This window comes from Trachypithecus francoisi, unplaced genomic scaffold, assembly GCF_009764315.1.
Source record: "Trachypithecus francoisi isolate TF-2019V2 unplaced genomic scaffold, Tfra_2.0 Lachesis_group10, whole genome shotgun sequence".
Taxonomy (NCBI): Eukaryota; Metazoa; Chordata; class Mammalia; order Primates; family Cercopithecidae; genus Trachypithecus; species Trachypithecus francoisi.
Window position 1 is genome coordinate 2,682,948 of NW_022681455.1, and position 25,356 is coordinate 2,708,303.

The 25,356-nt window shown below is 44.9% G+C and overlaps 1 protein-coding gene and 1 long non-coding RNA gene across 4 annotated transcripts; one reads left to right on the forward strand and one right to left on the reverse strand.

The window, feature by feature from the left end:
• Positions 1-6,358: 6,358 nt before the first annotated feature.
• On the reverse strand, positions 6,359-21,207 carry SERPINB9 (serpin family B member 9). 3 transcript variants are annotated; one of them, XM_033216053.1, is made up of 8 exons: positions 21,099-21,154; positions 19,647-19,652; positions 17,866-18,046; positions 12,855-12,992; positions 12,192-12,309; positions 10,307-10,449; positions 8,763-8,918; positions 6,359-7,219 (listed from the first exon to the last, which is right to left on the reverse strand). In XM_033216053.1, the coding sequence occupies exons 3-8, from the start codon at positions 18,031-18,033 to the stop codon at positions 6,812-6,814; spliced, it is 1,131 nt and encodes a 376-aa protein (XP_033071944.1). In that variant the 5' UTR covers positions 18,034-18,046; positions 19,647-19,652; positions 21,099-21,154; the 3' UTR covers positions 6,359-6,811. The 3 variants fall into 3 exon arrangements, with proteins under 3 accessions (XP_033071944.1, XP_033071947.1, XP_033071945.1); XM_033216056.1 differs by lacking the exon at positions 19,647-19,652 and having other exon boundaries at positions 6,421-7,219; positions 17,866-18,043; positions 21,074-21,177; XM_033216054.1 differs by lacking the exon at positions 19,647-19,652 and having other exon boundaries at positions 6,812-7,219; positions 17,866-18,043; positions 21,078-21,207.
• On the forward strand, positions 18,151-19,901 carry LOC117086617. Its single transcript, XR_004438482.1, has 3 exons — positions 18,151-18,742; positions 18,838-18,913; positions 19,841-19,901. It is a non-coding gene; the product is annotated as an uncharacterized LOC117086617 (long non-coding RNA).
• Positions 21,208-25,356: the final 4,149 nt, after the last annotated feature.

A 25,356-nucleotide genomic window follows, 5' to 3' on the forward strand; every position in this document is an offset into this window, starting at 1 on the left:
ATGGGAAAACTGCCCTCAAGTTCACGATCATGTGAGGGTTAGCCAGTGATATGGGGTGCGGGACTGGAGACTGGTGGAGGGAAGAAGTGGAAAGGAAGGGGTTTCCAGGTAGAAGTTGGAAAACACAAATCCCAGAGGTGAGAGAGAGTATGGGATAATCAGGAAACTCCAAATAGTTCAGTGAGGTTGGAGTGGAGGCTGCAGTGGACAGATGGCAAAAGTGGGAGGGGAGAGCCAGTTAAATCAGGACCTGCCTTGTTATCTCCTATAAAAGAGTTTGATCTTTATCTTCAAAGCAACGGGAAACTACCAAGGCTGATCATAAGACCCCGGTTCTCTCCCTGGACAGGCACTGGACGACATGTTCTAGGCTCCTGGAAATCAGGTGTGGACCTGAAACTGAGTTCTCACCAGTGGCCTGCAGGTAGGTGTGATGTGGGCCAACACCAGGCATGGCCCTCCACACTCTTTCTTCTTCTGCAGCATCCTTAGAAGGCATTGGTGAATGCTTGTGGATCTTAGGTCTCTGAATCACCACCTGAAACAATCAATTTTTATTTTATGTGAGCAAGAAATAGATTTCTATTGTGTTACACTATTGGGACCGCAGGTTTATGTTGCAGGAGCTAGGATTACCTAGATTTACTTCAGGAAAGACTTCTCTGCAAGGAAGGTGGAGAATGGGTTGGAGGAGGCAAGAAGAGGAAGGAAGACAAGTGAGAATACATGTGTAGGAATCAACTGGGTGATTGCTATAGGCAACCTGTAGGCAGTCTCAAAAGGTGCTATTTAAATTTGCATGACAGAGTGACAGGGGGAAGAAGGTGTCCTCTAGTCCAGCTTGGGTAACTGCACGGATTGTCTTGCCTTTCAGTTTAATGCAACTGATCATTCATAAGGAGCAGTAGACAGTGAGTGAGGTGTCCAGTATGCAGAGCTAATGAAGTGAACTCGATTCCTGCTCTGGTGCATCCAGTCCTAGAGCTGAAAAATTAAAGAAGGTGTGTTGGGAAGGTGGGTAATAATCTTGGCTTTGGATACACTGAGCTAGAGATACTTGTTGTGTGTCCAGATGGAAGGGTGGGATGAGCAAGTAGAGATTTGGGTCTGGAGCTCAGGGGAGAGATCTGAGCTCTGGGCTGCCAGTCAGGCCACGGATGAGGGCCAGACTAATTTCGGAGAGAGTGGGTAAAAGAAGACTCAGGCCAGCCCCACAAGGGATAGCAATATTTACAGCATGGGCCAGGGAAAGGGTAGGACAATGAGACTGAGCAAGAGAGGCCAGGAAGGTAGAAGGAAGATCAGAACCTAAAACAAAAAGTGTTTCTTAAAGAAGAAGTCTCCAAAAGGGTCAAATACTGCCGAAAAATCAGGTTTCTATTGAACTTAGGAACAAGGAGGGTGTTGGTGACCATTTATTTAGTGTCATGGTGGAGCACAAACCAGATTGGAGTTGGCTGAGTAAGGAGTAAACAATCACAAAACCTGGAAGCTAGAAGATTCATACATTTGACTACATAAAAACTCTTCTTTTTAATTTCACGTGGTGAAAACACTGTAAACAAGATAAAATACAAGTAACAATGTATGCATATATTTATGACTCATTTCATAGACAAAAGGCTAATCTCTTTCTTACCTTTTTTTTTAAGAGATGGGGGCCTCACTACATTGCCCAGGCTGAAGTGCATTGGCTATTAACAAGCACAATCACAATACACTACAGCCGTCCTTCTGCCCCAGCCTCCTGAGCAGCTGGGACTACAGGTACGTGCCACTGTGCTCGGCTTAATTCCTTGAGTATATAAAATGCTTCTACCCATTCATGCATAGTAGACCTATACTCCCGAAGAAAAATATGGGCAAAGTATATGAAATCAGTTCACAGAACAGGAAATAAAAACAGCTCTTAAACATAAGAAAAGGCAGAAATAGACTTTACTCATGAAAAGAGGAAGTCAATGTTCAATTGCCATTCTCATTAAAAATTCTTTTAAAACCAAGGATAAAAAGATATTTTCAAAACCCATTTATATGGATTTTATTTCTATTTCAATACCATGTCACTTAGTATTAGACATGTGGTTGTATAATGGAGTTCTTCTTTCTTTAGATTATGTGCAGACTACACAATTAGATTTTCCTTGTTAAAATTTTAAATATTACAGAAATATAGAAGGCAAAAAATGGAAGGTTTTTTCCCATATCTCCTTCCCCAAACCTGTCTCAGAGACAACCTCTGTTAGCAGTGAAAAGTGTCACCTTTTAAACCTCTTCCCATAGATTCACATACATGAACGTACATATACAAGGTTTCATTCACAAAAATGAGATGATATTATACACACTGCATTGCAAGTTACATTTTTCACTTAATTTGTTTTCATGGTCTTTTACAATAAGTGCATTTGAACCTATTGCGATTTTTTAAATTCTGCATAGTTCATACTATAAATTAATTAAATTATTCTCCTATTGAAGGAAAAATTAAAATTGAATTAATTCCACTTCATTTTCTTTGTTTTTTCCCTCCTTCCCTCTCTGCCTTCTTTCCTTCTTTTCTTTTTCTTTCCTTTTTTGATATTCAAAAATAATGCTAACTGTATGCTTAGAAATGGTTAAGATGGTAAATTTTGTTTTTCTTTACCACAATTTTTTAAATAACTCTACAAAAATGCCTTTAAAAATACTACAGAGAAAACCTCAACATATCTAAGCATGTATGAAAATACTTATGTAGATCAGACATCTAAAAGTGAAATGCTGGCCCAAAAAGAATGTCCATTTAAAATGGAAAGGCTGCCCACTTCCTTTCAAAAACCCTTAATCCACATTCCCACACACAAGGTAAGGATGCCTGTTTTCTCATATGCTCGCCAATACTGGATATTATCAATCTCTAAATTAAAACAGAGAGCAGAACAAGAATTTTTGTCATGATTGTGCACTCTGTGTCTTGGTTCATTTGTGTTGCTATAAAACACACACACACACACACACACACACGGGGCTGGGTAATTCACTGGCTCACAGTTCTGCACGCTGTACAAAAAGCATGGCACCAGCATCTGCTTCTGGTGAGGCCTCAGGCTGCTTCTACTGACGGCAAAAGGTGAAGGGGAACTGCCATGTGCAGAGATCACAAGGCAACAGATCAAAAGCACGAGACAGAGGGCAGGTGTCAGGCTCTTTTTAACAACCAGTTCTCAGGGGAACAAATAAAGCCAGAACTCACTCATTACCTCGAGGATGGCACCAAACCATTCATGAAGGATCTGCCCCCATGATCCAAACACTTCCCATTAGACCCCATCTCCAACACTGGGGATCATGTTTCAACATGAAATGTGGGGGGACAAATATCCAAACCATAGTATGTTGTCTCATAATGCCTAGGTAACGCAAAACAGACAAACACAAAACAATAAACAAAAAACAGACACTAGAGGCGTATCAGTTAGAAGGATGTCCTCTTTCTTATTTGCATATACCATTACATACATAGTAAAGATCATTTGCCTATTGCAAAATCATATAGCAGAAACTCCAAGATGATTTACTGAAAATTCTTAAATTACCAAAAGAATATACTCAATTGGTCACACACAAGATAAATGTATAAACTTCAATGGTTTACTTATATGCCATCCATAATCAGGTCAGGGGAAATGCTATTGTTTAAAATTGTTACTAAAATTTAGAAATAACCATAACAAGAAAAAAAAAGATGTGTAGGACTTACATTGAAAAAAACTAAAAAAAAAAAAAAGGTTTTAATAAAAGTAGTATAAGAAAAGGGCTTGAATAAATGAAGACTCTTCTCATTTTCCTTAGAGATGACTAAACATTGTAAATACATCAATTTACCCAAGTAATTTATATGCTTAATGTCATGCTACTCCTTCCCCCCAAAAAACTCTCAACAAGTTAAAAAAATTACTTGGGGTATTAAAAAATTATTCTAAAATTCACTTAGAAAAATAAAGATGGAAAAATAGGAATGAACACTAGGGAAAATAGATTTACAAATAATATCCAGAAATTAGTTATTAAGAAATAAACGAGGTCAGGAGATTGAGACCATCCTGGCTAACACGGTGAAACCCCGTCTCTACTAAAAATACAAAAACTAGCCGGGCGAGGTGGTGGGCGCCTGTAGTCCCAGCTACTGGGGAGGCTAAGGCAGGAGAATGGCGTAAACCCGGGAGGCGGAGCTTGCAGTGAGCTGAGATCCGGCCACTGCACTCCAGTCCGGCTGACAGAGCGAGACTCCGCCTCAAAAAAAAAAAAAAGAAATTATGCTTTCTCCTGAATGTCAATAACACAAAATCAAATTCCATGTGAATTAAATCATTACAAAAATAAAAGTTTAGAGGAAAAAATAACTTTTATTTAACTAGTTTATGAATGGAAAAGTACTTGTAAGAATGGAAGTGGTGTCAGAAATCATAAAGGGAAAAATCTAGATTTGATTATAGAGGAAAACAAAATGCCGTTTATTAATGAAACATCATAACAAAATTGAAAAGGCAATACAAGAATGAGAAAAAATATAAGATGGAGGGATAATATCTTTAATAGGCAAAAAGATGTGTAAAAACCAAGTAGAAAAGTAGGTGTGTGAATGACAATTCATAGAGGAGGAAATTCAAGAGCCAATAAATGCATAAAACACTTTCACCACTAATAAAAGAAATGCAATAAGTAAGTATCCACATATGATACATAATATCATATTATGTATCTTATGCATAATATCAAAAGATACTGAGCTAGGACTGGGCTCAGTGGCTCATGCCTGTAATCCTAGCACTTTGGGAGGCTGAAGTAGGCAGACTGTTTGAGGCCCAGAGTTCAAGACCAACATGGCCAACGTGGTGAAACCCCGTCTCTACTGAAAAATACAAAATTAGCTGGGTGTGGTGGCAGGCGCCTGTAGTACCAGCTACTTGGGAGGCTGAGGCAAGAGAATTGCTTGAATCCAGGAGGAGGAGGTTGCAGTGAGCCCAGATCATGCCACTACACTCCAGCCTGGGTGACAAAGTGAGACTCTGTCTCAAAAAAAAAAAAAAAAAAACTGAACTAGGCACTTGACCTCCAAGATGTCCACTTGGCCGTTTTCCAAGTGTACTTCACTTTCTTTCCATTCCTCCTCCTCTAAAGTTTTTTTTTTTTTTTTTTTGAGATGGAGTCTCGCTCTGTTGCCCAGGCTGGAGTACAGTGGCCAGATCTCAGCTCACTGCAAACTCCGCCTCCTGGGTTTACGTCATTCTCCTGCCTTAGCCTCCTGAGTAGCTGGGACTACAGGCGCCCGCCACCTCGCCCGGCTAGTTTTTGTATTTTTTAGTAGAGACGGGGTTTCACCGTGTTAGCCAGGATGGTCTCGATCTCCTGACCTTGTGATCTGCCCATCTCGGCCTCCCAAAGTGCTGGGATTACAGGCTTGAGCCACTACGCCCGGCCCTCTAAAGTTTTAATAAACTTTCAGTCCTGGTCTAAAACAAACAAACAAACATCTTTCATCTCATTTTTTACTCAGCATTATCTATCAAAGGGACTGAATGTCCCATCTAGTTTGTACTTTAGTTTCTAGTTCATTACATAAGAAATGCAAATAAAAAACACAATGAGATACCACTTCACATCCACTAAGATGGCTATAACACATTTTTTTAAAAAAGGAAAAGGAAGGCCAGGCACTGTGGCTCACCCCTGCAATCCCAGCACTTTGGGAGGCCGAGTCAGGTGCATCACAAGGTCAGAAGATCGAGACCATCCTGGCTAACACGGTGAAACCCTGTCTCTACTAAAAATACAAAAAATTAGCGGGGCACGGTGGCAGGCGCCTGTGGTCCCAGCTACTCGGGAGGCTGAGGCAGGAGAATGGCGTGGGCCCGGGAGGCGGAGCTTGCAGTGAGCCGAGATCGCACGGCTGCACTCCAGCTTGGGAGACAGAGCGAGACTCCATCTCAAAAAAAAAAAAAAAAAGAAGTGCCCTCTGAGTGCAAAATTTGTACATCTGGTTGTGGAGAAAGGAAAAACTTCTCAAAGAAGAATTTGAAATGAGCTTTAAGTATTGAATGGGATTTTTACTGTTAGACTTAGAGGTAGAGAAACACAGTATCATAAAGAAAGATGTGATCCCTACAAGAGGATTACATCATAACTTGAAAGACATTAAGAGTCCAACCTGGTCATTGTCAAAGCTATGTAAGTTGGGCACAGAACTGAAGACCAGGTGTAAAAGGAGGATGGCTCTGTCCCCCTTTGCATCCCCAGTGCCAAATGCTGTGTTTGGTGCGTGATTGGTTATTGGTAGATGTCAAAAAGAAAAAAAAAAAAAGACAACATATACGTGTGCATTTTAAAACCTTTTTTAAAAGACTAAGCACCAGGAAATCTATAAAATAGTAGCAATATCTAGCAGCATTTATTACCACTGAGGCAGCGGGTTAAGGCATGTATTTGAGGTATCAGGAAAGCACAGGGTCTCCAGAATGAATTGCATGTGGAATTCTAGAAAAACTTTGCTTGCCATCCTATGGGATTTGGACTGCAATTTTAACACAACAGGGAATCATTATAGTCTATTTTCTCAAGATTCTGATTAAGTAGGATAAATGAGTGGTCAGTATGGAAGAGCTGAGTGTGAAGCATGATGAACTCATGCTGGCAGATCCTGAGGGCAGACAGGTAAGGAATCTGCCCTCATCTTTGCACTTGGCTTCCTAGGCCCATCCTCTTGGAGTTGTAGTGGGGATCTGGGGACACAGCAAGAGGGAAATGGCTGAGTGCACAGTAAGTGCACCCTTTATGGAGATGAGAACCTGCCACAGAACAGAAGGCTGTTGGCTCTGTTGTGCCTGATGAAGAAAAGGAAAGGGTGGTCAGCACAGAACCTCGGGCCAGATTCCATGCAGCACTCTGCAATCACAACACAGCCTGAGGCTGCTGCTGCCTCGGTCCCTTCTTCATTAACCTCCACAAAACTCTTGTGCACGAACTTGGACAGACACAGGTCTCTCTCCGCTGACATTGCCGACAAGTCAGCCTTGCCCTGTTGGAAGGCATCAACCATTCCCAAACGCCGAAGCACAGATTCCATGTCATAATCCTCTTGCAGTTTAAATTTTGGAAGGAGAACTTCAACCTCAGTACTCTTCATACAGTCTGGCTTGGTCCAGGCTGTGAGTTTCTCAAAAGTGAGATTTTTTTCCACCTGAAATACCAGAATTAGACTTTAAGACTCCAACTTCAGTGCACATCTACAAGCACACAGGCACTCACACAGTCCCCTTCCTCCTCTTGCATGTAGGTGTTTGTTCACACAGGATCAGTGGCCCCTTCACCTGCCAGAAGCTTGTGAGCGCTCCTAGTTGTCCTATGTCCCACGTGCCATCCCATGCGCCACTTCCTTGACAAGGGGGAGAGACACCAAGCAGCCAGAGGCAGGAAGGCTGTGGCTGTCCTCTCCTTATCCAGCAACTCCAGAGACATCTTGTATTGTGACAAGCATCAATGCCCAGGCGACTGTGTTTGCTTTTCAGACATAGTCTTTTTAAAGACAACAAACCATTGCTAGTAAAGAAAAGGATTGGAGGCCGGGCGCGGTGGCTCAAGCCTGTAATCCCAGCACTTTGGGAGGCCGAGACGGGCGGATCACGACGTCAGAGATCGAGACCATCCTGGCTAACACGGTGAAACCCCGTCTCTACTAAAAAATGCAAAAAAACTAGCCTGGCGAGGTGGCGGGCGCCTGTAGTCCCAGCTACCCGGGAGGCTGAGGCAGGATAATGGCGTGAACCTGGGAGGCGGAGCTTGCAGTGAGCTGAGATCCGGCCACTGCGCTCCAGCCTGGGCGACAGAGCGAGACTCCTCTCAAAAAAAAAAAAAAGAAAATAAAAGGATTGGAAACGAAAGGGTTCTCAGTGTGAGCCACTCCAACAGGATTATCCGCCCCAGAGGAGATTCTGCATAGTTTCTGGAGCAGAGCGGTTACAGTCAGGCAGGTGGGCAGAGGGAGAGCCAACGGCGGCTGCGCACACAGACCTCTTAAGTCATGGGGTTCCACTGCCTGCCATTTGCCATGGGTGACTCTCTCACCCCAGGGATCCATGCTGAGAGGAAGCCGAGTGCCTGGATGTGCCATCAGAGGCTGTCTCTGGTCCCACCCTCTGAGCACTGGACTTCACACCTCCCCGGATGCCACGATCCCCTCCTCCCAGCCTCGTTAGGTGAAAGTTAAGACTTCTTCATTCTCTATTTCAGGTTCTTAGACTTTCAAAGCGTAATGCTAAGAATGATGATTATAATAACGGATCACATTTGTAGAGAGTTTACTATTTGCCAGGCAATGTGGTAAGCTTGTTACCTGAATTACCCCCAGTTTATCCTCATCCTAACCCTACCGGGCAATAACCCCAAGCTGTCATTTATGCTTTTACAGTTAAAAGTCTGCCATTCATCAAACTAGCAGGATTTTTATAAGTTTCCTCCTACCTGATTTATTTTAAAAGGCATTTTAACCGCCCCCTACCCCTTCTAGCGATGAAAAAACAGAGGACTGAGATGTGTAATTTGGCAGATCACGCAGACAATATTGGGAAAAGTCAGCCTTGAACAAAAGTTTGAACCCAACGCCAAGGGCCTGCACAGTGTGCGTCTGCCACCTTGCCAGCTCGGAAGGTAAATACAAGAGGTGCAAGTGGCGTTCGAGTTCTGCCCGCAAAGGCGTCCCTGGGTTCTTCCCGCCCGGGTCTTACCGTGCTGAGCTCCACGCCGTCGTCAGGCAGCAGCACCAGCAGGCTCAGCTCCTCCCCGGCGTAGGGCAGCTCCAGCAGCTGCGCGCGCACCTCGCCCACGTGGGCGAGCTTAAACGTGGCCTCCTGATACATCATCTGCACTGGCCTTTGCTCCTCCTGGGGGAAGGATTATTAAAAGAGACAATTAAAAGTTTCGAAAGAGCTGCAGTTGCCTCCGATAGTGTTTTCAGCACCTGTGATGGAAACCGCCACATTCATGCCCCAGTTAACACTAAAATATAAAAAAAAGTCAACCAGTTCCTTCCTATCATCACTGCAAGCAGACACAGTACTACCCTGGGAAAGCTTTTATTCTGCAAAATAAAATGTGATACTCTGCATTTTCCAGAGGAGAAAGATTTTTCTCATTTAAATTGTGCTCAGCAAATAGATCTAAGAAAACAACATAATCAAATGAAATTAAATACAAAGTTGTTTTGATTTAATTAGAAAAAAAATGTGTATTGTTTTTCCTATTTATCCAACCCAACATATGAGAAAAAAATCATAAAGTGGGATCAAACTTACAGTTCCACAACAGCATGACAGGGAGTATAAATGGATACACTCTCTCAGAAAGAGGAATGACCTACGACTTACATATATAGTAACGTATTTTAACCCAATCTTTTCAATTATGATACTCTAAGGAAATAACTTTTTCAAAATACAGAAGAGGCATATGCACACAGAAGTTCAGCAAAGTATTACATTTATTAAATTCACTTTTAAAAATTGATACAGGTCATCTATTATAAAAATTAAAATCATTCTAAAACCAAGATTAGAAGAATTCTCCTCCTCCCACCTTTTGCAACTAGAGAACTAATTTTTTTTAAGTTAAAGTACACCTTACAAAAAATGCAGGAGGGTTACCTGCTTTCGTTTTCTAATTGCATTAAAATGGTATCTTTTTAAGGGCTGGAGGATTATGGAAAATTATTTTAATGCCTGCCTTAATTAAGTTTTACTTCAATGTCAAAACTAAGGTCTTTGTCATGAAGTTTTAATATTAAAAAGTTGTAAATACTGCATTAATGATAGTTAACAATTCAAATCAAAACTTACTTTAATTTTAAAAATAACTAAAGACATATGTTTTCACCTTCTCTCCCTCTACCCTGTCCTATACTGCCCCAACTCCTACTCCCACGTATCACACTACCTTAACACCTTTTTTTTTTTTTTTTTTTTTTGCTTTCTAGCCAAGTAAATTGGGCTTAAAGGAAGATCTTTACTTTCCAAAAATAGGTGGCAGCAATAGTTTATAAGACATTATCAAAGGTAGTTAAGAGCTAAAACACTACATATATATTATATATATATGCAGCAAATATCTCTTATTCCTTCAGTTTTTTTCTACTGAGTTAAGAAATTCATTCAGAAATACTTTAAGTTTCAAATTCCCTTTGGCTTACACTTATGTCACTTATGATTTTACAAAGTTAAATCTTTCCATTCAACTTCTTCATCAAAGTAGCAAGATGTTAAAAAGCGTCCCCTACCTGCTTTATTTTAAAAGGCATTTCCCTTGTGTACGTTTCGTCAAACTGTTCATCCCACTTTCCTTTGAAGTAGATGGCATTGACAAGAACCAGCCTGGTTTCGGCATCAATTGAGCTACCAGGCAACAACTCTTCAATTTTACCTTTCAAGAAAAGTAGAGACTACGTTCAGTTGCTTTTTGTAAGAACCTGATGTATTCGATGATCCTGGATGACTAGTTGAGAAGCAAACTTCTGTTTTCAAATTTGCTGAGTTTGGGTTGTTACGTACAGAAATAAAAACAGCACGTGTGAGTGGCCTTCATGATTACCGACACCTTGAGAACATCCACCAAGCTGAGGATGGTGAAAGACACCTAAGTCACTCGAGGAAAGCAGGTTGGTAGAAAGTAGAAAAATTACGCCAGGTTGGAGAACAAGACCAGCAGGAAATGTGATAGGCTGAAGGGGTGTTTGTCTCACGTGGTTAAATGGAGTGTTTGACCCAACCCTTCGTGATCACACCCAGTTCTAAACTGGATGGCTCAAAGCGGGAAGAGCTGACATTGGGCACATGGGCAGTTTCTAGAAGTTTTTGGAGGGGATCTTCCTGCTGAATCCCCTCAACAAAGCACCAGACATCTCTGGCAAAGAGTATGTGGGCAAGCAAAGATCACCCCTTCTTTCCCTGGAGATCAAGTGGTGCTTTTTCAATGAACTGAGAGCATCCCTGCTAATTCGCTGCCTCAAGAGAGCATCCGTGGCAAATACTCCAAGCAGGAATGGGGGAACAATTGCTGAGACTTTCAGCGAAGAACATCTCCCAGTCTTTACCGTCTCATTTATTCACAGAAATAGAAATGTTCCTAGTGGTACTAAGCATCATTGGTGCAGAGGAGTCTGCATTGTTCATCAGACCGTCATTGGTCTTGGAGGCCAAGACTGGAACATGTCACTTTCTGAAATGTAGATGAACAAGGTTCAACCTCAAATGGAGGATATTTTCAGTCTGTGGAACTGATCAGCCCTGAGAGAGGGTCTGCAGTTAACCAATCAAATGTAGGCTTAGCAAGACAAACTAAAGGAGCTTAAGTGGAAGACATGAAAAGTCAGAAGTGACCTTAGCAGGTAAGGGTGATGGTGATGGAGAACCTAGGAAGAGGCAGCCCAAGTGTATACCTCAGCAAGATCTGTCCATCAATCTCCTTCGCACAGAGACAATGGAGTCACCTGACAAGTGAATGTTACAGGTCAGGGAGAGTATATTTTAATGTAAGTTATTAAACTGGAAACCTGGCCTGAGATTCTTTTGACATTTGTTTTTTGTTTGTTTTTTGTTTTTGAGACAGGCTGGAGCGCAGCGGCGTGATCTCAGCTCACTACAACTTCTGCCTCTCAGGTTCAAGTGATTCTCATGTCTCAGGGATTACAGGCATGGGCCACCACGCCTGACTAATTTTTGTATTTTTGGTAGAGATGGGGGGTCTCACCATGTTGGCCAGGCTAGTCTCGAACTCCTGACCTGAAGTGATATGCCCACCTTGGCCTCCTAAATTGCTGGGATTACAGGCGAGAGCCACCATCCCTGGCCCTCTTTTGACATTTGTGTCAGCTACTCTAGTCCGGGGAGAATAGACAAAAGTAAATCTCTGTTGTTGAAAACCTGAATGTCTGATCAGAATCTTTATGAGTCCATCAAGGTTCAGTATGCCAGGAGGCCCTGCCATCTGAAACACCCGTGAAATTAGAGGGGCTGGAGTGGAGAGGTGGAGGTGGGTGAGGAGAGAGAAAAGGAGGGATAGGAGGGCGAGGAGGAGGAGGGAGGATGTAAGAGGAGGGAAGGAGGAATAGGAAGAGCTGCAGGAGGAGGGGTTGGGAGGAGGGTGGAATAACTTGTCATTCTGACCTTCAGTCTTCTTTGAGACCCAAGTGTTGATGTGTTCCCTGGACTCTTCTGCAGCTTTGATAAAGGAAAGCTCCTTCAGCTCAGCGTGGTAGAATTGAAGACAGGATTCCTTAAATGTCTTTGGAGAGAAAAATGTTCAGTGAGGCTGCATTGCTAAATACAAATGTCAACAAACTTCCAAAAATTCTAAATATGTTATCTTTTTTTAATAAAAAGAATACACATAACTCTTTAAAAGTGATCATATTAAGATATGTTAAAATATCAGAGTTTGTGAATAGGTATGCATTAAACCCTGAATAACCAGAAATGAACTTGAGAATTTTACCTTTCAATTTTACCTTTCAAGAAAAGTAGAGACTACTTTCGGAATACTAATGCAAGGTATAATTATAGAATTGTGGTCTTTAAAAAAAGGGAGTTTAGGTTGGGCATGGTGGCTCACATCTGCATTCCCAACAGGCAGGAGGATCACTTGAGACCAGGAGTTCGAGACCAGCCTGGGCAACATAGTGAGAGCCCATCTTAGAAAAAAAAAAAAAATAGTACAATTTTTTTAATTGGTTAATATAAGTTTCTCAGTTTCTCTAGGGTCTTTCTCCCAGACTCTGTATCACCAGATATGTTGAATACAACTTTTATTGTTCTATTGATTCAACTTACTGAGAGAAATTGACAAGTTTTCTCTCCAAAGAGCCTGTTGGCTGTTCTCAGCAGGTACTGTGTGCCAGGCTTGTTCACTTCAGCGAGAAGCGACTGGAAACCCTGATGAATGTCTTCTTCCGTGTTTAAAGAAAGTGCCTGTTGTGGAGAAATAATTTAAAAGTTATCAAGATAGCTCTTTGGTGGATGGGGAAAGGAGAGAGAGGGGACAGAAAACAGGTGAGTAAAAGATGTAGCCATCCTGCCTGAATGGATCTCGCTCGTTTAAAGGTGAGTAACAGAAAAAAAAATGACAAGGGTGAGAAAAGCTCACAAAAGAGGTTGTGATAAAATCTGGCATCCAAATGAAAATATAAATGCGCCCTAAGTGGTGGGAAAATTACCTCTAAAATTTATAGAAAAACAAAAGAGATGCGTTAAAAAGTTAAAAGCAGAAAAAATGCAAGGAAAAACAGAAATACAACCATCAGAATCCTCAAAAGGAAATAAGGATATTAAATGAGCAATGTGATTGATAAGCAATAACACAGTTATTAAAATTGTACCCTAGGCCGGGCGCGGCGGCTCACGCCTGTCATCCCAGCACTGTGGGAGGCCGAGACGGGTGGATCACGAGGTCAGAAGATCGAGACCATCCTGGCTAACACGGTGAAACCTCGTCTCTACTAAAAAAAATACAAAAAACTAGCCGGGCGAGGTGGCGGGCGCCTGTAGTCCCAGCTACTCGGGAGGCTGAGGCAGGAGAATGGCGCGAACCCGGGAGGCGGAGCTTGCAGTGAGCTGAGATCCGGCCACTGCACTCCAGCCTGGGCGACAGAGCCAGACTCCGTTTCAAAAAAAAAAAAAAAAAAATTGTACCCTATAAGGACTATATGTGTGTGTGTTACCTAAATATTTCAAAACATGTAACACATAATGGACCATAAGAAAAGTCTAAGTCTGAATACATTCTGAAATACAGAAATTATATAGATTATATCCTCTAACTTCAATGTAGTAACAAAAAATCAACATTATAAACAAAATGCCAACAAAATGAAAATGACATACAAAATATTACTGAAAACACTTTTCTAAATAATTAACTTTTCAAAGTAACAATTAAAATACTCTTCTAGGCCAGGCACAGTGGCTCATGCCTGTAATCCCAGCACTTTGGGAGGCCGAAACAGGAGGATTGTTTGAGTCCAAGAGTTGGAGGCTAGTCTGGGCAACATTGCGAGATCCCATCTCCAATTAGCTGGGCCTGATAGTGTGTGCCTGTGGTCCCAGCTACTTGGAAGGCTGAAGTGGGAGGATTGCTGGAGCCCAGGACTTTGAGGCTGCAGTGAGCTGTGATCAAGCTGCCACATTCCAGCCTAGGAGACAGAGCAAGACCATGTCAAAAAAAAAAATTCCCTCTTCTAAACAAATACTTAAAATATTATTCTAGGCTGGGCACAGTGGCTCATGCTTGTAATCCCAGCACTTTGGGAGGCCGAGGTGGGCAGATCACTTGAGGTCAGGAGTTCAAGACCAGCCTTGCCAACATGGCGAAACCCTGTCTCTACTAAAAATACAAAAATTAGCCAAGTGTGGTGATGCTTGCCTGTAATCCCAGCTACTTGGGAGGCTGAGGCAGGAGAATCACTTGAACCCAGGAGGCGGAGGTTGCAGTGAGCCGAGATCACACTATTGCACTCCAGCCTGGGCAAGAGAGCAAGACTCTTCCTCAAAAAACAAACAAACAATATTCTTCTAAATAAGTATACAACACATAATTTAGAAAGTAATCAAGGCCGGGCGCGGTGGCTCAAGCCTGTAATCCCAGCACTTTGGGAGGCCGAGACGGGCGGATCACGAGGTCAGGAGATCGAGACCATCCTGGCTAACACGGTGAAACCCCGTCTCTACTAAAAATACAAAAACTAGCCGGGCGAGGTGGCGGGCGCCTGTAGTCCCAGCTACTCCGGAGGCTGAGGCAGGAGAATGGCGTAAAACCCGGGAGGCGGAGCTTGCAGTGAGCTGAGATCCGGCCACTGCACTCCAGCCCGGGCGAAAGAGCAAGACTCCGTCTCAAAAAAAAAAAAAAAAAAAAAAAAAGAAAGTAATCAAAATATGGGTGATATATATTAGACCAGAGTTCGGCCAAAGATAAATTAAAACATAGCATTGTTTTCAATATTACCAAGAAAGTAATAAAATGCTAAAACTTTACACCATTATGTTAAAGAAGATACAGAAAAACTCCTAAGGAATTTTGGAACAAACACAAAATGATCAATGAATCCAAGAGCTGGTTCTTTAAAAGAAAACACACATACATACAAAACAGACAACCACCCACCACATATAAGAAAAAGCACTCCAAAGCAAAGTTGTATGTGAAAAAGAGGTTACAGCAAGATAAACAAAGGGAATGTTAAAACAAAAACGCTATATAATTATTTTCAGTAAAGTAAAGATTATAAGTTACCAAACGCCAGTCAAAAATATGCATATTAGCCAGGCATTGTGACATGTGCCTGTAATCCCAGCTACTTGGGAGGCTGAGGCAGGAAAATCACTTGAACTTGAACTCGGAAGTTGGAGGTTGCAGTGAGCTGAGACAGCACCACTGCACTCCAGCCTGGGTGACAGAGCGAGACTCCATCTCAAGCAAACAAACAAACAAACCCACAGAATCTATCAATCAGTCACAATGCACAATGAATGAACAAAAAAAAAGAGAGAGAGAGAATTGCTTCTAAAAAGGCTTAGATGATCTTTTGAGGGATTTTTTTTCTAATATTCAAGCGATTTCTGTTTCTCATGCAATACACACTGTCCTATAACATAGAAAAAAGAGGAAGCTGCTACATTTATTTTAGACAGCTCATAGACTATTGATAAGAAACCCTGTCAAAAATAGAACAAAACCAAAAGCTAAGACCAATTTCACCCAAGGCTGTGACACCACCATTACTATTCATAGCCAACACATGTTGAGCACTTGCTGTACATGGACTGTCTCACCGAATCCTCACATGAGCTGAAAACACAGTTATAAAAGTAAAGATACCATGTAATCATCGAAGTACAAAATGTCAAGTGAAAAAGGGGAAATAGAACCGGGCACGGTGGCTCACGCCTGTAATCCCAGCACGTTGGGAGGCTGAGGCGGACGGATCACAAGGTCAGCAGATCGAGACCATCCCGGCGAACACGGTGAAACCCCGCCTCTAAAAATAAAAATTACCAGGGCGAGGTGGCGGGCGCCTGTAGTCCCAGCTCCTGGGGAGGCTGAGGCAGGAGAATGGTGTGAACCCAGGAGGCGGAGCCTGCAGTGAGCAGAGATTGCGCCACTGCACTCCAGCCTGGACGACAGAGCGAGACTCTGTCTGAAGAAAGAAAGAAAAAGAAAATGGGGAAATAGGACTGGAGGAAGATGCTTTACATTACCAAGGGTGGTTGTCTCTGCGTGATGGATCCATAAGGATTTTTTTCCTCCCTTCTACTTTTATTTTTTAAAAAAATTTTATAGTGGACTTTTACCAGTTATATAATGAAGGAAAAATAAATAATTCTTTAAAATATTTCTGCTGCCGTTAATGCTTCCCTTCATGTTACAGGCAGCAATGTGTACTCAGTATGTTTGGTGTCTCAAGAGTATCCAGTTGAACACTGGGGCCATGGAGAGCTCTGTGTCACACCTAAGAAGGTACCCAAACAATCTTGGTGCTCTCAAAAAAGCTTTCTATAAAGGTTTATCAGTGAGCCTAAAATATAGAAAAAGACCATAATGATTTAAGCCTAAGGAACTTCAGAACCAAAATGGAGTCACGAATGTTAAAAACAAAAACAAAAACTAAAACTTTGACAGAGACAGCGAAGGCCATGAAGAGAGGGTTCTCACGCTTGAATGCCTGATAACGAAACTATCACAAAGGACTCCGTAAAAAACTACACTCTTGCACAAAGGCCATCACAGCCTTACACAACAAAATACTTGTACAACGATGTCTACCCAGGAACTCCCCATCCAACCTCACACTGGCATCACCTTCGTTATTGATCTTTTTGCCAAAAATAACTATTTCAAAGGGACTATGTAATCCTCCTTACTTTTTCCTTTAAAAACCTGAGTGTTATTTCACCTCCCTGAATACACACATAGCTTGCTATGGCATGCGTATTTTCATTGTAATATCCTTTTTCCAAATGTATATATTTTAGAGAGCCTCTCTGTGCTTATTATTAAGGCTGGTAGCCTTTAGACATAAACCTTCCCTCCTTCACACAATGAGCTGGGAAATTATTAAAATGAGTAATTCACTACTGAAAAGTGTCATCAAAGGGAAAAAAAAGAGTCATATTGAACAAAGGACAACTCCTATGATGAAGGCGTGTCCAGGGGCCTGCGGTGAGGGATGATGCAAGCTTTCAGTTTCATCTCAGGTGTATGTCTCCTCTCCTTTCCACAAAGGTCTGGGGACAAGCACTGATCTTGAATCATTTTCCGAGGTTCTCTGAGTGTTGGTGAGACTAAGCTGAGCAGTACCTGCACGGTGTGCAGCGGTAACTAAGCACTTGCCCTGGAATCCTTCTGGCAAATTTCTGTTGATGCCCTCCCTGAGCTGTTGGTACAGAAACAACTTGAAACAGGTATTAACCCTCCTTACCAATGAAAGTTTATAGTTACAGTCTCTTGCTGCAAAAAAAGAGGTAGGTCTTTGCAACTTATATTTCAAATAATTTCAGTATCATTTTCTAAACAAAGATTCCGTGCTAGGACAAGACAGTTGGATGGTCTTTTCCAAGGGATTAACGGAGGAAAGTTTCCCCCAAATAAATCTCGGTGGATCAGAGTTCCTGCCTCCCTGCCCTGCCCGCCTTCTTCCCCAGTGGACCCCCGCCTTCCTGAAATGGCTAGTGCATACTCGGGCCCCAGTCCTGCCCTCCTTTCTCAGTGGCTGTGGAGTATGCATGTGATGCTGGTGACAGAACACGCAGCCCAGGCCAGTCCCTGCTCCTGGGGAACAGGCAAGCTTACCTGGGCCATCTGGGTTGCGGTGTTTCCCTTTGCCCCTAGGAGAACCATGGCCAGGGCAGAGGAGATGCTCACAGGAGAACAAAACACGTTGCGCGTAGGGTTATCTTGACATAGTATCTTTAAAAGGCGTATGGCAAAAGTACCACTTGCATTAGAAAGAGTTTCCATGATGCAGGGCCTGGAAATGAATAATAAAGAGAAACGCAGTTTTGACACTCCCTGAATGTTACTGACCTACTTACTACAGGGCAATTTTGGAATCGTACTTTTTGTTTTCTTCTCAAAGTTCATAAGTATTTCAAGTTGGAGAAAAATTTATTTTCTGTTAGTCTCCAGCCAAAAACTAAGGGAGGAGGAGGAAAATGTTGTTCTTATTCTTGCATGTATTTACAAAGAGTCCTTGTGAGATTTTCAACTGGGCACCAGCCTGTGGCCTCCCTGTCATTCAGCTGATACACAAAAGACACTGAGGTGCTGAACCTGACGCAGAGACAGACAGCTGTGAGGCAAGGAACTGTCATCCACAGAGGCAAGTGAGTGTGTCCTGGACAGCTGGGATGGAGCCAGTCTGCTCCCAGTCAGCCAGCCTGCCCCAGGCCCACACAGCCTGACATCCCAGTAACTCCATTCAGAGCTCCTACCCATCACTAGCTTCTGGACATCGTATGACCCTTGAACACCGCAAGTGGGACGTAGACAATTGTGTGTGGTTTTGGCTTCGTTTTGTTTTGTTTTTAATGTGCTTGCTAACTCCGAAACATCTATTCCGGAGCTTTACTCACTACTCCCAGCAAAAGCCATGAGTGTAGATTGTGCATGAGAAGAAGGAACTGATCCCTGCAGAACGCCAGAATGGAAAGGCAAGAAACAGCCCAAGGTGAGGAGTAAAACAGGTGAGAACAAGGGGGTGGTGCCTGTGAAGCCGCTGGAGGCCAAAGTGTGAATGTGATGGGGTGGGTCTCTTCTCCACAGGTCTGAAACCACATGAACCCCCACCCCCAGGCTGCAGTTCCCAGTGCCCTTGGAAATGAGACCCTCACTCCTCCAGGTGAGCCTGGGAGACCTCCCTGACTCCTTTCCATCTCCCCCCCTACACCCATCCCCAAGGCCTGCCCTCTACGCCCACATTTCTCTCCACTTCGGATCCTGTGCGTGGCCTAGTGCCCAGGCCCCCTCCCGAGCCTCTGGTCTCCCTAGAGCCACTCCTCACTGTCGGGACACCTCATCTGTGCTCCCCAAAACGCCACGCAAAGCACTGGAGAGCCTTGGACAATGAACACAACCCGCTTCCCCTCAGCCACCACCATGCCACAGCCACACAACGTCCTCAGAAAGCCGTGTCTTAATTCTCTTGTCCTTCCTCCTAAATCTCCCGGGACCCTTAGGATCTGCTCAAAGCCACCTTGTTAAAACGTTTCTTCGGCTGGGCGCGGTGGCTCAAGCCTGTAATCCCAGCACTTTGGGAGGCCGAGACGGGCGGATCACTAGGTCAGGAGATTGAGACCATCCTGGCTAACATGGTGAAACCCTGTCTCTACTAAAAAATACAAAAAACTAGCCGGGCGAGGTGGCGGGCGCCTGTGGTCCCAGCTACTCGGGAGGCCGAGGCAGGAGAATGGCGGGAACCCGGGAGGCGGAGCTTGCAGTGAGCTGAGATCCGGCCACTGCACTCCAGCCCGGCGACAGAGCGAGACTCCGTCTCAAAAAAAAAAAAAAAAAAAAAAGAACGGTTCTTCTCCACCTGCCCCTCCCTTGATCCAGCCTCGCCCAAGTCACAGCCTCCACCTCTGGCCATCCTGAACCCCTCCAGTCACCTCTTCACAAACTCCTGGTCCCCCTTAGAAGGCCCCATGTCCTCACGGGATTAATTCTACTCACCCTCAAACACCGCGGCCCGGAGGCTTGATTCCCGCCCTACAGGAGGTTCCCTTGACCCCGCCGGCGCAACCCTCCCCCACGACCCTTCCTCCCGAAGGTGATTCCTCGTCTTGCTGGCGGTCCCCACAGACCGCAGGCCCCGCAGGCGACGGCTGAGCCTGGCCGGCTCCGCGGATTCACAGTCCCTGGAGGAGTCATCTGAAGAAGGACGGGCCCCATCCGTTTCGCTGAATTATTGAAAGAATTAAGATGGATAAGAGCGCTCGGATTTGAAACTCGAGGCTTGGTGACTTTATTTTTTTGTTGTTGGTAGTGGTGGGGTTTTTTGTGTTTTGGGGGGATTTTTTTGTTTAGTTTTGCTTTGAGAGGAAGTCTCGCTCTGTCTGCCCGGTTGGAGTGCAGTGGCGCAATCCCAGCGCACTGCCACCTCCGCCTCCCGAGTTGAAGTGATTTTCCTGCCTCAGCACGTAGCTGACATTATTACAGGCGTGCGCCAACATGCCCTAATTTTTGCATTTTCAGTAGAGACCGGTTTTTTTGTTGTTGTTGTTTTTTTTTAATGAGACGGAGTCTTGCTCTGTCGCCAGGCTGGAGTGCAGTGGCGATCTCGGCTCACTGCAAGCTCCGCCTCCCGGTTCACGCCATCTCCGGCCTCAGCCTCCCGAGTAGCTGGGACTACAGACGCCCGCCACAGCCCGGCTATTTTTTGTATTTTTAGAGAGACGGGTTTCACCATGTTGGCCAGGATGGTCTCGATCTCCTGACCTCGTGATCCACCGCCTCGGCCTCCCAAAGTGCTGGGGTTACAGGCTTGAGCCACCGCGCCCGGCCTTAGAGACCGGTTTTCACCACGTTTGTCAGGCTGGTCTGAACTCCTGATCTTAAAGGATCCGACCGCCTCGGCTTCGCAAAGTGCTGGGATGACCGGCGTGAGCCACCGCGCCCGGCCGAGACTGGTGACTTTAAAGGACAGAGAAGAAGCAGGACAGACGCCATCCTGCGGATCCCAGAGCAGAGCGGAGCAGCGAGAAAACAGGGCCGACAGGTGGGGAGGAGGCTGCAAAGGAGGGTTTCCGCCGGGGAAGGGCAGCGAGGAGACATCGGGGAGGGAATCGTCCGCGCTGGCTGTGGGCCGCCAAGGCGGAGACCGGCTGCGCGCTCCAAGGCACCCCCGGAGACCGCTGCTGACCCCACCGAGAAGGCACCGCCTCTCCGGGGCTCTCGCTGAGCGACCGCTCCCGTCCTCCGGTCCCATCTCTCCGTGGGAGCCCGGGTCTCGAAGCTCGCCACTCCCGTGCTGCACCCCGGCCCTGCGCGGGGACGCCCGCACCTACCACCGAGTCCAGCACTGCCGCCGTTTCCGTGCCGCGCTCCGAGCCTGGACGCCGATCCCGGAGGCGCAGGACCCGGCCCTGCTGCTGCGCTCGCCGCCGACTCCCACTAGGGCCTCTGCAGGCACCGCTTTTATAACCGCAGGTTCGGGCGCCTCCCACCTTTTCTGCCTTCAGGCGGAGCCTGGCGGGACCAGCGGGGGCGGCGCGCGTGGTGGCCGAGGTCAGGGCTAGGGGAAGGGGCAGGCCAGGGTCCCCCCAGTCCTCCTGGCCCAGGGCGATGTCCGCGAATGCTCCCGCCAGTCTGAGGCCAGCCAGGTTCCCAAGGCGCGCACCCAGCCTCGGCCACCGGCAGCGCCAGGGCCGCTTCGGGATCGGGTTCTGAACCCAGAGAAGTTCTGAGCCCAGAGAAGTGGGCTGGGAGCCTGCGGGGCCCAGGGCCTCCGCGCCCAGAAACAAGGGGTCTGCGGGGAAGGAGACAGAGCCTGGAACCCTGGGCTTTTCTACCTTAGGAAGCGAAGGTCGGGTGACAGCCAAGCTCCACGTTCCAGTGGGAAGGCCCCATGGGTCTGTGTTCCACGCCTCTTGTCATGAATATGAGGGATTCACTTAGAACCAAAGCATCTGTTCCAGGTCCCACCACTAACTAGTACCAGTCCCGGGCCCAGAACCAGGCTCCTCACTCCTAGCGCCCGAGCCCTTCTCCAGCCACAGGTGCTTGGGCTGCGGTGCAGTGTAAGCAGCCCCCTTTTCCCGCGAAGTGATGGGAAGAGACACCGAGTCACATGGACTCCGGACACTCCTTGTGTCCTCTCTCGGGGGTCCAGAGGCAGGGACTCGGGGGAGTTGATGCAGCAGTTCCTAATGTCATCAGATATCCCCCAACCCCGCTCCATCCTAGGCTGGACGCAATTGGAAGCATTTCATGTCCAGAGGAAGAGAACGGACCAAATGGCTCTCTCTGGAGCACCGAGTGTCTCCCAGAAGCCGTGTCCTCCTGTTTCGAACTGACCAGAATTAGGGCTTTCTCCTGAGGGCCTGAATTAGGGAGAGCCAGGTGCCTAGGGCACAACATTTCAGGAGGGCCACACTCATAGGTGCCAACCCTGCATTTGCGTGGCCCTGAGAATCAGAGCCTCCTTCAGTTTTATACCCTAGGTGCCTAGCTTGTTTTTAAAATAAGACCTTTATTAAAAGACAATTCACGGATCATAATATTCGTCCTTTTAAAGCATACAATTAATAGTTCTTGGTATATTGACGAAGCTGTCCAACCCTCACCGCTGTCTAACTCCAGAAGGTTTTCATCACCCTAAGAAGAACTGTGATACCCATTAGCAATTATTCTCCATTTCCTCCTCCTCACAACCCCTGGCTTCTGGGACACGCTGTGTACTCCACAGATTTATTTTCTGGCCCTGTGGATTGACTGACTGTGGAGATTTCATGCAAATTGAATCATACAATATGTGGTCTTTCGTGGCTGCCCTTCTTTCACTTAGCAGAATGTTTTCAAGGGTCATTCTTGATGGTTCCAGGTAGCATTTATCAGTACTTTATTTTCATAACTGAAAAATGCTTATAAAAATATTATAAATCAAAAGAGAAATTAGAATGTATTTTGAAATAAATATAAAATGAAAATAAAAATATCAAAATTTGTAGGATGTTATTAAATCAGTACTTTGAGGAAATTTTACAGCATGAAATGACTCTGTTAGGAGAGGATAAAGGCTTCAAATCAATGACCTCAGTTTCTGCCTTCAAAAACTAGAAACAGTATAAATACATCAAACACAAAATCAGTAGAAAAGAAGAAATAATAAAGATTAAAGAATAAGTCAATGAGATAGAATTTATAACGATAGAGAAAACTGATTAAACAAAAAGCTGTTATTTATTTATTCATTTACTTTTTTTTTTGAGATGGAGTCTTGCTCTATCGCCCAGGCTGGAGAGCAGTGGCGTGATCTTGGCTCACTGCAACCTCCACCTCCCAGTTCCAGCGATTCTCCTGCCTCAGCCTCCCAAGTAGCTGGAACTATAGGCATGTGCCACCATAACCAGCTAATTTTTATATTTTTAGTACAGACGGGGTTTCACCATGTTGGCCAGGCTGGTCACGAACTCCTGACCTCAGGTGATCCTCCCGCCTCAGCGTCCCAAAGTGCTGGGATTACAGGTGTGAACCACTGCGCAAACATGTTAGCTGCCTCCGTGCTCCAAGACCTAGAGGAAAAGTCCTTTCAATCCAAATCATATGACCAACGATGGAAAATGGGTTTAGCAAAGGATAAAAAAACAGAACTATGAAAACAAAAGTTATTTTAGTTTTTCCTTTCCTTTCTCCTCTTTCCCCAACAAAAGGTTATATGGAGGGCATGAAATCTGTTCAGAAATAGCTAAGAATCAAGAGATTTTGCAATTATGTATATTTTTCATTTAAAATCTCTTCTACTTTATTACTTTAAGAAAGTCACAACATATCACAAAAATATTTCTTTACCTGATTGCTTTTAATGGTTTTCCCAGATAGAAGATACACAGGGCCCCAGAGGAAGCATTTTTCCAGGATTTTCCAACACTGTCCAGAGGAAGGGAGTCTTTGATCCTCACACCAGGTCCAAGGATTTTTCAAAAATCACTACTTCATGATCAGACAAGCCCTAGAGAAATAACAGAATCATGTTGCTGGCCTGAAAACCTGGCAACATGTGTAAGTAGACCTCTATCACTGAGCCACAGCAGGACACAGGGAGCAACTTCCTTCCTAACTCCAAATTCACTGCAAATAAAGTCCCTCACCACCAATGACCCAGCCATTGTGCGTCTCTGGACTCTTCTGTATCTTTAGCAAAGGCCACATTTTCCAGCTCTGCCTGTGGGCATCTGACACACTTCCTTAAAGGTCTGGAGAAAGCAGGACATGGAGCGTGGCCCTGTTCACTCTGCAAAGGTTTCCACAACTTTGAAAACATTTCCCTGCCTCCAACATGTTCCTACCATACATGTGACATGGTCAGGCTCCCTTCTGAGACTTACGCATTCAGTTAACAAAAAATAATTGGCTGCCTGCCCTGGGCTTGGCTTGGCACTTGCTGAGTACTCGGTACCAAGTTGAAGAGACAATATCTGGCCCAAGGTGGCTGCAGTCTGAGGGAGAGATGGCGAGCACACTGAGGCGCTTCCAAGGTGCCCTGAACACCCCCAGAACACCCCAGCCCAACACTTAAGCTCCATAGGGACCTTCTGCTAAATCTTCTGTCTCCCACACTGGACTGTGAGCCTCAGGACAGCCTGACCCTCCTTTACCAATTTTTATATTAGCACACTGTACATTTGGCCTCTGGTACCTGCAGGTTCCACATCCACAGATTCAACCAACTACAGATGGAAAATATTTGGAAAAAAAGTAAAAAAAACCACATCAATTAAAAAAATACAAATTTTAAAACAATACAGTATAACGGCTATTTGTACAGATTGACACTGTATTAGGTATTATACATAATCTAGAGATGATTTCAAGCGTATGGGAGGATGTTACACAGGTTACATTTGCATAGGTTATATGCAAACACTACACCATGTTATATTAGAGATCTGAGCATCCGCAGAGCTCAGTGTTCACTAAGATCCTGGAATCAATCAGATACCAAGAGACAACTATATTTGTTGAAGCCCATTTGTTGAATGATACTGGGATTAGATGATCAAGAAATAGAGATCTACAAGTGGGCAGACAGGGAAACAGCATCATCGAGGTGGCTTGAGAGAGCGGGGACCAAGGAAAGTCTCTGAGGATGGACTTGGAAGGGTCTGGAGGGTGTGTGTGTGCTTATGTGCTCGAGTACATGTGTCGGGAGGCAGATAAGAAGAACACAGAAGCAGGAGAGGGGCCCTGAAATGTATGTTGAGGTCAAATCGAAAAGGCCTGTATGCAATACTTTGAAGCCCAGAGCCGACTCCCTTCTGTGCTCACCTGGTTTCAGCTATAATGGGCTTGGCTCTAGGCTCCCATCCTCTGCCCAGATTCCTGTTCTCAAACAATCTTGCTTCTACAGAAAAGGATGTGGATGGGAAAAGGGGCTAGGCAACGAGAAAGGTGGCAGGTGGCCCCCTGAGTCCCCAGTATTCTTGAATTATAATAGTCAAAGATCAGGCCAATGTTCAAAAATGATTCCTGGGATCACAGTGCTTATCCAGCCAAAGGGCCCAGAATCTGCCCCAGTGGGATTTAAGCCCAGAGCAGGCAACCTCCACAGGAGAGTCCCCGCCAGCA